At 34.2% G+C, this 11399-nt stretch overlaps 1 protein-coding gene across 1 annotated transcript; it reads left to right on the forward strand.

The window, feature by feature from the left end:
- The first annotated feature begins 1098 nt into the window (after positions 1-1098).
- Positions 1099-3456, forward strand: LOC145613837 (protein FAR-RED IMPAIRED RESPONSE 1-like). Its single transcript, XM_081668882.1, has 6 exons — positions 1099-1685; positions 2154-2267; positions 2510-2759; positions 2846-3016; positions 3188-3244; positions 3319-3456. Exons 1-6 carry the CDS (start codon positions 1099-1101, stop codon positions 3454-3456), a joined length of 1317 nt encoding a protein of 438 aa, XP_081525008.1.
- Positions 3457-11399: the final 7943 nt, after the last annotated feature.

Raw genomic sequence — 11399 nt, forward strand, 5'->3', positions numbered from 1 at the left:
GCTTTGTTAAGCTTCACCCTTTCATTCCCCATCTTCTTTGTCATTCAATGCCCATCTTCTTTAGGGGCTCTATTTTGTTGTCTTTGTAATTGGTGGAGCAATTGTGGGCTGATTAATTGAAGAAATTGGAGCAATTTGTTGTCGTTGTAAATGGTGGAGCAATTGAGCATGATGAAGAAATTGAAGAACAGAGCTATTATGAGCAAATTGAAGAAATTGGTGGAGCAATGACAAAAGGATGAGAGTAATTGAGGCTAGAACAAAATTGGCGAAAATTAGGTATGTTCACTGACTCTGTTGTTGGATGGGATTACATTTGATTCTTCGACTGTTAGTTATGGAGTTCGACAAGTGTGTATATGGAGTATTTGTTGTCTTTGTAACTGGTGTTTATTTGTTTAGCTATAGAATTGTGTTAGAAAATGACAATATTAAACATGATAACTGACAATATCGGTTAGCTAGAATCAAACTATTCGAATTGGCATTAATTGTACAAATGCCATTAAAATATGTTGGAAATTCTCTTTGTAGGAGGACTTTATAAACACACATGGGTTGTTATGATGCATGGATTGTTAGGATGAAATTTTTAACATACACATGTTGTTTACTTTTGTGGCAGTGATGTTAAGCTCAGAAGATATTTGTGTATCATTTTCTCATAGTGAGGAAGGTGGTGTTATGGATTTGATAAACTTTGAGGAAGGGGAAGGGGCTGGTGATACTGGTCAATTAACTCCATATAAAGGTGGAGTGGGGATGGATAGTCATGGAGGTGATGGAGGTAATATGGTGAATCTGAACATAATTAAAATAGACCCTCTTGAAGTGGGAATGGTTTTTGATACATGGGAAGAAATTGATATGTACTACAATGCTTTTGGCAAGCAGGAAGGGTTTGGTGTGGTACTCGGCCAAAGTGCATACAAGAATTTAAAAGATGGTCGGAAGGTTAAACGTGTTGTTACATGGAAATGTGAGTGTTCAGGTTTGCCAGACACCAGAAGGAGGATTGGTGGAAAGTGATTACCTAAGGAGTTACAGGGGGAGCCGGTTGCAACAAAGAAGTCGAAAAAATGTGGTTGCAAAGCTGGGATGTATGCTGCTTTAAGGGATCATGGTAAGTGGGAGATAGTAAGAGTGGAGTTGAAGCATAAAGCCCATCAAGTATCACCTTCAAAATCAATGTTAGTGACAAAGTATAGGTTGGAGGAGTTAGAAAAGATGCGGTATGTGAGGCGTAAACTTCATTTTGGAGACGATGTGGGGCTCCCCACTGCTACTATGCACAAGTGGTTGGCTAGTGAGAGGAATGGGGTTAAGAATATGCCCTTTACTAAGAAGGATGTGAATAATTTGATGTCAAGGGAAAAGAAGCTAAAAGTGAAGGATGGGGACAGCAATGCCATGATGAATTATTTCCTAATGATGCAAAAGTACAATAAGAACTTCTACCACATTCATCGGTTGGATGTCAATAGGGTATTGCAAGATGTGTTTTGGGTTGATGCGCGTAGCAGAGCTGCATATGAGGATTACGGGGATGTAGTGTGTTTTGATACTACTTTTTTGATGAATAAGTACGACTTGCCCTTTGCAAATATTGTTGGAGTCAACCACCATGGGCAAACAATATTACTTGGATGTGCTCTCATATCCCACGAGGACACTAAAACCTTCACGTATGTATTATTTTGTTATGCTGTAAATTTGGCATTTTAGTATAGTTTTAATATTTGTCTAAACTAACTTATAGCCTAACTAAAATTGAGACGATGTTAATCTTGTGTAGCTTGTGTAGCTTGTTTCTTGTTCTCTTTATCTTTGAATTTATTGAACCATTCTTTAATTTATGAAATGAGGTAACCATGTCAATGTATTTATCCTATCTAACCATGTCAATATTTTTATCCTATCTATCTAACCATTTAGTTGATTGTTTAGGATAAGTAATAATTACACTGATGCCAAATGAATGTATATTATTAAATTATTCGAAACAGAGAGAATAACACTAAGTTTGTTGGTTGAAATATATGGCATATTCTGTTTATATGATTTTGTAACTGCTTATATTTTTTTTCCATATCTTATATATGCATATATGTCAAGATTTTGCATTTTATTATTTATGGTATATATCTCAACAGTTGGTTGTTCAACACTTGGTTAGATGCTGTTGGTAGTGAACCTCCCGTTGTTATCTTGACAGATCAAGATCCTGCTATGCGCAAAGCTTTGAAAGCAGTAATGCCTCAAACAAGGCATAGGTGGTGTTTGTGGCACATCACATAGTTGACAGAGTTTATGTGTGGAGTGAATTTGATAAGAAGGAAAAGCTGATTGGCAAGTTCCGTACTTACCGTGTTTTATTTTTTAGTGAAAACAAAAGTGTTGAATGTGAATGCAAGTTATTTGAATGTAGTGGGATTTTATGTAGACATTGCATCAAGGTGTTAGAAATGCAACAAATTTTTCATGTGTCTAGTATGTATATATTGGATAGGTGGAGGAAAGATATTTTTCGAAAGCATACTAGGGTGAAAGTTGTGTTTCATGATCCAACAAAAACCGCTGACTTGGTTCGCTATGACAAGATGAAGGTTGTTATTTCAAATCTAGCAAGTGACAATGATGAAACAATGATTATGGTTATTGTGGGTCTCAAAGAATTGGAGATGAAAGTGAAGGAGAAAACTACTCCCGCCCTTCCTATGAGTAGTGTTGGGGAGACCGGTTTACATCCACTCCTCCTAGTGCGACGAGGAGGGCTTTAACATTTAAAACTCCGTCATCAGTTGGTAAGAGTGGGGTTCAAGGTGTTGTTGTTCCTGGTGGACAGGTTCAGCAACTTGGATGTCAAGATACTGTTGGGTCAATCAAGGATCCTCCTAGCAAAAGGGGTGCAGGTACCATTCGTTGTACTAGATTTATGGCAACATTTGAAGAGGTGACAAGACAGAAGGAGTTGCGCAAGAAAAAATATGAAGAAAAAAAGGCTCGTGAAGAAAAGGCAAAACAAAAGGCCATTGACAAATAAAAGAGCGATGAGTGTCTGATTGTTACTTCAATTGAAAATAGGTGTATACAAGTATACTTTAGTACTTAACAATTCTATAATTAACTGCCCATTGCTGTTAGTTATGTCAATTACAATATTTTGATGTACACTTTATTTGACCAGGTTAGTGAAGACACTGTTGTGAATGAATCCTACTTAAGGATGGGTGAAATGCATTTGGTAAGCTTCCTCTTTATAAGTTGTTGGAATTGTTACAGATAAGTTTTTCTAATGCTTTCCTTTAACTGTTGCAGGCTTCTCTACAACAACATGTAGCCGCGGACATGTTGGTTGTTCATGATAAGTTTGTCGAAAGAAATTATTCAAATAACGAGGACATTATGTCTGTAGAAGACGAGTTCATACAGAGAAATGGTGTGCAGTGGGGCTGAACTTAGAAACCACAAACAGCCTAATATTGTGTATATTATCTGTAGTTGTTCCCATTGGAATGTTAATGGTATTTGTAGTCAGTGTAGAGTTTTTACTTGTGTTGAATTTTAATTGTGTTTAACAATACTGTTTTAATTGCATAAGGTCATTGCAGGGTCATTGCAAGGGCCAATTTTATAGATCATTATTGCAAATTTTCATTACATTGTGACCATATATCTTAAAATTATGATAATTTTTCTAAACATTACGACAATATGTTTTATAATTAAGACACAAAGGAAATACTTGGATTGATTTGTCAACAATGAAAATTTCAAAGTGAAGGAGAGAATATGGACCAACAATTACCATATACTGGTTATCCCTACCCACAATGCAAATGGAAATCAAGATCAACATAATCTAAACCTTAAATGGATCTAATTACCCAAATTAATATTTTAAAATTATATATCTTGGGAATATTTATCAGTGTACCTCAACCATATTTTCACATTATAGTTTACATAATGCAATTACTACAAAGCCAATATCATTATAATTCAGTACAACTTATAAGGTCCATGATTAGGGATGGCAATGGGTCGGAGGTGGGTCGGGTGATGCGTCATCCGCCTCCATCCGCCAAAAATCCATCCATCACCCGACCCATCCATCACCTAATTTTCCTTCATCCACATCCGATCCATCTGTCATCCATGGATGAATCGGGTGGATCGGGTGATAATTCGGGTGAAATATATATACAAATACAACTTTGCACTTTAATAATTAAAATTGAGATTTGAAAAAAAAAATGATCAATTAATTAAAACTTTTATACATCCTTCTAATACTCGTTCCTTTTTACTAAATTAAAAACAAATATCAATTCTTAACACTACAATAGACAATAATTTATTAAAAAAAAATATTTATTTTTATTTTTTTTATATATAAATTTAACGGGTGGATGGATGGGTCGGGTGATGGATCGGGTGATGGGTTGGATGTATCATCATCCGTATCCGACCCGATCCGTCACCCAACCCATCCATCATCCATCCGTCATCCGCTTAAGTTCGGGTTTTCGTCCATATATTTGGATTGGGTGGATGGTTATCCATCGGGTTTGGATGATATTGCCACCCCTATCCATGATAGGATACTGTTATGATGACATTTACACTGTCATAATTCAATCGAGTTTTACAATTCAGGGTTTAGGGCTAACAGAGGGTTTAGGGGTTTGGGGTATTGTGTTGTGTTTTGGGCTAATGCGAATTACAAGGTTCAAGATATTGTTATTATGACAAATACACTGTCATAATTCACTTGGGTTTTACATTTAGGGTTTATGGTTAATAGACGGTTTAGAGGGCTATAATTGTATTGTCATTTAATTTTGTATTCATGTTTTATTTTTATTTCTTACTGTCAAACATAACCATCAAGGACATAAAGTGTTGTTGGCAATTATTTATCATACTATCATTATTGGCAATTATTATCAAGGATTTAATTTGAGTTTCAATTACATTGTTAATAGTTTGAAACTATGTTTAGATTATTATGATCTTAAACTATTGTTAAATAAGTATTGATTTATTACAAGGGATTCAATAAGGATTGATAATTGGGATCAATGACAACTAGGATTTGCCTTCCAATTTAGGATTGTGAAAGAGACTAGACTTTCAGTTCGGCTTAACAGTAGAGATTACACTTTAAACTATGTTTAGGATTATTAAAATCTTAAACTATTGTTAATTAAGTGTTGATTTATTACAAGGGATTCAATAAGGATTGATAATTGGGATCAATGACAACTAGGCTTTGTCTTCCAATTTAGGATTGTTAAATAGACTAGACTTTCAATTCAGCTTAACAATAGAGATTACACTTTAAACTATGTTTAGGATTATTAAGATCTTAAACTATTGTTAAATAAGTGCTGATTTATTACAAGGGATTCAATAAAGATTGATAATTGGGATCAATGACAGCTAGGATTTGCCATCCAATTTAGGATTGTTAAATAAACTATACTTTCAATCCGGCTTAACAGTAGACTAGACTTTCAATTCAATAAGATCTTAAACTATTGTTAAATAAGGGATTATTAGGATTGTTTAGTGTTGTTAATTGATATTTGGAATCATTTTCTATAAAAGGGATCTAAAAAGGATTTATATTTCAATATATCTTAAAATTATGAAAATATTTTTAAAAAAAATATGACAATATGTTTTAAAATTAGGACAAAGGAAATATTTGGATTGATTTGCCAACAATGACAGTTTCAAAGTGAAGGAGAGAATATGGACCAACAATTACTACCCACAATCCAAATGGATTATATTGGCACATGCTAATCTAGATCAACATAATCTAAACCTTAAATGGACCTAATTACCAAAATTAAATTTTTTAAATTACAGATGTGAGTATATATCTTGGGAATATATGTATCAGTACCTTAACCATATTTTCACATTATAGTTTACATAATGACAATGACTACAAATCCAATGCCATTATAATCCAGTTGAACTTATAAGGTCAAGGATACTGTTATGATGACATATACACTGTCATATCTCAATTGAGTTTTACAATTTAGGGATTAGGGTTAATAGAGGGTTTATAGGGCTAATGAATTAGGGCTATCAGTGTATTGTCATTTTTTTTTATGTCTTCATGTCTTGTTTTTATTTTAACTAGTCGAGACATAAGCATTAAGGACATAAAGTATTGTTGGCAATTATTTATCGTACTTTCATTAATGGCAATTATTATCAATTATTATTTATCATACTTTCATTATTGGCAATTATTATCAAGGATATAATTTCAGTATCAATTACATAGTTGATAGTTTGTAATTATGTTTAGTATTAAGATCTTAAAACTATGGTTAATTATATTGAATTACAAGGGATTAAATAAGGATTCATAATTGGGATCAATTACAAGTACGATTTGCCTATCAATTTAGGATTGTGGATTAGACAATAGAGATTACTCTATAAACTATGTTTAGGATTATTAAGATCTTAAACTGAAATGAACTGAGTTGAACTAAACTGAGCTGAACTGAACTGAATTTCAACGTATGAGAAAAGGCCCAAAGTTGATTATCCAAGGATTCAATTAGCTTTTCAATTACCTTGCTTAACTACTATATTTAGGATTATTAGGGTTGTTTAGTGTTGTTAATAGACATTTGGATTCAATTTCTATAAAAGGGATTCAATAAGGATTCATAATTTGGATTCAATTTCTATAAAAGAGATATAAAAATGATTCAATTAGGAATAAAGAATTCTTTAACAGATTCAATTAGGTTTAAGAGTCTCTTCTTTAAACGATTATTAATTTACCTTAAGTTAAGTTCAGTTCAGGTCCAATCAGCTTTTAACTTAATTACATTCCCAAACAATTAAAATTTGATTTGAGTTAACCTTAATCGAAATCAATTGAATTTTTTGATTGATAAGCATTACATTATGAAAACACTATAAAATCCATAATATGTAGTGTATAACCTTTCAAGAATAACCTTTTTCATAAGTCAAAGTTGTTATGTATAAGTTATTTTCATAAGTGATTTTGTTGTTGTCAGTTCTTAATGACGTATTGTCATTATTAGATTTATCTATTGTCGGTACATTTGATTTGGATCCTTTTGTGGCTGAATGATTGTTATTGGTCAATTTTGGATCAATCAGATTGATTACATGGATGAGTATTAGGTAATTCAAGTTAGATGGGTCAATCGGATTGATGACCTCAAATTCGACTGAGGTCTGGGATTGATGACGTGGATGATTGTTTATGTGATTTGTCCTTGAAGTTTGTTGAGTTTTAGGTAATCAAGTTAGTTTAAATAATTGAAGTTAAATAATGGGTTTTGACTCTATTTTAAATAATTCAAGTTACAAAATAAATGGGTTTTGAATTTATTTAAATTTGTGACATTGAATTTGACTTTAAAGGGTCTGCCTCCTGATCTATCTTTGGTTGTGGTTGTTATGTCCCTATCATATATTAGTAATATACTATCATTTTGTGAACAACATTGTCATTTGTTAGATTGGTTTAATAAATTGGAATAAGAGCTTAATATAGTTGTAATTGTTTACCTCCTCCAATTCAACAATCCTAACTATTCAACAATCCTAACTAATGATAATTGAACAAATTTTGAAATTACATATCAATACAATTTGGAATTAGAGCTCCATATTTCCACTTCCAAAAATAGTAAGGCAATGTTACTTCATGCACTTCCATATTTGCATTTCGAAAATCTTATGACAATATTACTACCTGCACTTTCAAAATAATTAATATAATTACTACACCGATAATTGTCCAAAATATTAGTTCTTAGTCACAAAATAGTACTCCATCTACTACAAATATGCTCAAACTAAGAGCATGTCAAGGATCAATGTTGCAGCAACAAAATAATACTTCATCTACTACAAATATGTAAACTACTAGTTTTCCCATCTTCCCTACAACTATAGGCAGAAGTCCTTAATCAACTCTTGCACATACGGCCTAGCTTCGTTGAATTATGACATGACATCTTCACACAACATCCATGCTCTCTCATGTGCCATATCAGTAACCTGGTTATATTTTGAAGAATCAGATGTGGTATTTGGATTCTAAATCAATAAGAAATTAGTACAACATATGCTTATCTCCGGCATTTCGGTCACAAAGATCTGCGCATTTCTCTTAATAGCCATCAACATATGTATTCCACAGCTATGGCTGCATGCATATGACATAATTTACAAGTAAGTTAGTACACAATTAAGAAGAACCATACCCTGAGATTAACAATCGAGCCAACCCGAACTTACATATCTTGCTGTTGTGGCGTTGGTAGAACGCGTCGTGGCTAATTTGTAAAGGTGTACTCTCTCCAATCGTCGAACAATTGGATGAATGCTTGATCCATTGCCATGGCCTTAAATCACATATACGTTAGATTCATTAGATTTTATTCATGACAAATTACTACAAATAAATCATGTACACCGGCTTACCATTTTGGTAATCGCATGTTTGTTCTTCTCTAATGTTGTGATTGTATCCAATGAATCCATGACCACTATCTCTTCCCTATTTAGAGAAAAAGCAACACAATACTAGTGGTCGCCTCACATGACTGGAACAAAAATCTGGTAAACAAAAATAAATGATGAACTTGTGGTAAAAAAAAATAAATTATGTGAGGAAAATCTGGTAAACAAAAATATAAGATGAGGAAAATGTGGATTAAATAAGGCACAAAAAGCTTCTAACTAAGTGTAATAAACCATATCCAACAATCATGTAATGTAAAAAATGAAGGGAAGAGAGTTTCTTAATTTACCGCATTTATTCTATTCAAAGGAGTGCCATTAATTTTCTTTATGTAAGCCATAGCTATCCTCTTTAGGCCAACCTCCATGGTTCGACCGTGTTGGACCAGTACCTGCATAACATAGTTGTTTCAATTACATACATATACTAACTATGAAATGTTGTTTGTTTTAATAAATTGTTCTGTTACCGAAAATGCAGGGTCAAGCATGAATCTCCGACTTTGATTACCAAACTGTTTCTCCCATACCTTTTCATACAGGTTTGAACAAGTCCTCACATACTGCATCAAATATCATGTGTGCTTAAATAATATATTTAGGACTAAATTATGTTTGACACGTATAAAGATGAACACTAATTGATGCTAACCGTATCATAAACCATGCCATTCTGATGGATAATTTCCCACAATAAACCATCGTAACAATATCCACTCCGCATTTGATGAATGTGTGTGGAGAGCTGTTACAAAACATGTAACCAAAATATAAGCAAAGTCCAAGATATGCAAAGGTTTATAAACTATTAATATATGTAATAATTTAACTTGTATAAACACTTACTCATCATGTGGGAACCTTGGTGAAGCTACCGCGTTGGTCATCATAAAGTGATAAAGTGGATCAAAGTACATCCTTATACAATTCGGCCTCCATTTTCTGACGTAAGAGGCTTCCAACAAAGCTGGAGCCAACTGCCTACGCTTTCTGCTTCTCTCAGTCTTCTTTTTGAGTATCATGTGTTGAGCTTTAGTGAACTTGTGAAGTGGCGTGACAGGTTCCTCTTCAGAAGAGTAGCCTATGTAGTCTCCGATTACTCTAGGTTGCTGAATATCAACCTGAGCAGTTGTCGCCACCCCTACGTCACTAGTGGCTTGACCAGTGGAGGCCACACCTACTTCACCAACGGAGGCCACACCTACTTGATCAGTGGAGGCCAACCCTACCTGACAAGTGGAAGCCACACCTACTTCACCCGTACAGGCCACCCCGACCTGACTAGTACATGTCCTCTGCAAGAAATAGACAACGATATCAGTTGTTTGATATTCAAGATCACTAGCCAAAAGCATGCACAAACAACCAAAAAAAGTTGTAAAGACAGTATATATTAAAAAGCAACTAAGAAAATACCATCACTGATGGACTTTCACCATCACCAGGCTGCTTGCTACTCTGCTTGCTACTCTCCAAAGGATCAAACGCAAGATGTTTACCATCCAAGGAAGACTTCGACCCAAAGAAAACGGATGGACTTTCATCAACCTGTTTGAGGAATTTCTCAACGTCCTCAATAGAGAAAGAACCTTTCCGTTCCAAAGGCAATCCCACCGGGTTGTTAAACACATACTTTGTCAACCCACTTGGGCCTTCACTATCACAGGGTGTGTAGTTTATTGCAGCCAATATCCCAGATCCTACTTGTTCATCATCACCATTGTCATTTACATCCAGATTTTCAACAGTAACCTGACATTACAATGTAAGCATACCTATGTAAACTGCATTATACTTATATTGTTCCTATATGAGATTATACTGTTCCTATATGATATTATTCTGTCATTATAGTCACATCAATATACTCAATTATATTGTCAAAATAGTCACATCAATGCACATATACTGTTAGAGTTCTCACATCAAACATGATTGTCAAAAGCATGTATATGTCAGAGAACTCACAAATATTGTCAGAAAAGGCACATCAATTAATTTTTTTTTTCAAATTGTCTGATTGATGAATAAACCAAAATTTCATAATAAAGAAAATGTCTGATTGTCTCAAATATAATTATTTATATCCAACTAGTTGTCAAAATGCAAAAATCCATAAAAGTGATACCAAAAAATTGTGTAAAAAATTCTCCCCAAAAATACTGTCAAAAAATTATCTCATAATGGCCAACTAATTCTGTAAGCCATTTATTACAACTATGCATCCATCTGTAATTATTTTGCACCTCAGTGAAGGGTAATGAGAGAGTTAACCTGCTGAGGGTCACCATGCACATGCACAGGGTTCCTTTTGTCAGGTAAACACTCATGAGTTGCCTCCATCCCATGATTGCTAGGCTCTTGCTCATCCCCTCTTCCATATTCTAACATGTCGCCGTCGCGTGCATCATGAAGTTGCTCATGATCACTATCAGTGTGAACATGAGTGTCATCAAGATTAAGTTCATGGAGGAGAGGGCCATGCACCTCTGGTACAACCCTTGGTTGTACCTCTGGTTCAACCAATGATCCTACCTCTAGTTGGACCTGGACCGGTTCTACCTCTGGTTGGACCTAGACCGGTGGAACAACTTTAGATCCTGGTGCATCATCATCATCATCATCAGGTACCACATCATCCTCAAAGTCAGCAGCATCATGATCTACCTCGATGGCGGCCTTTACAAAAAAGAAATCATCACTTGAAATTAAATATCAAGATTTTAACAAAATAAAAAAAATACTTGAAATTTAAGATTGACCCGCAATTGAAAAATTTACATTTTTTCTTCTTTGGCTTTCCTCTCTTATGTGTCCTTTGTTTAACATTTGCACATAGCTTATCCAACTCGACC

The sequence above is a fragment of the Chenopodium album genome, chromosome 25, assembly GCF_948465745.1.
Source record: "Chenopodium album chromosome 25, dcCheAlbu1.1, whole genome shotgun sequence".
In the NCBI taxonomy this organism is placed as follows: Eukaryota; Viridiplantae; Streptophyta; class Magnoliopsida; order Caryophyllales; family Amaranthaceae; genus Chenopodium; species Chenopodium album.

What these genes read in the sequence shown, in the direction of transcription:
- LOC145613837 (XM_081668882.1), top strand. Translation starts at nt 1,099, where the DNA reads ATGTATGCTGCTTTAAGGGATCATGGTAAGTGGGAGATAGTAAGAGTG. An exon ending in GAGGACACTAAAACCTTCAC is followed by an intron (nt 1,686 to 2,153) that starts GTATGTATTATT and finishes ATATCTCAACAG; the next exon opens with TTGGTTGTTCAACACTTGGT. An exon ending in AAAAGGCTCGTGAAGAAAAG is followed by an intron (nt 3,017 to 3,187) that starts GCAAAACAAAAG and finishes TTATTTGACCAG; the next exon opens with GTTAGTGAAGACACTGTTGT.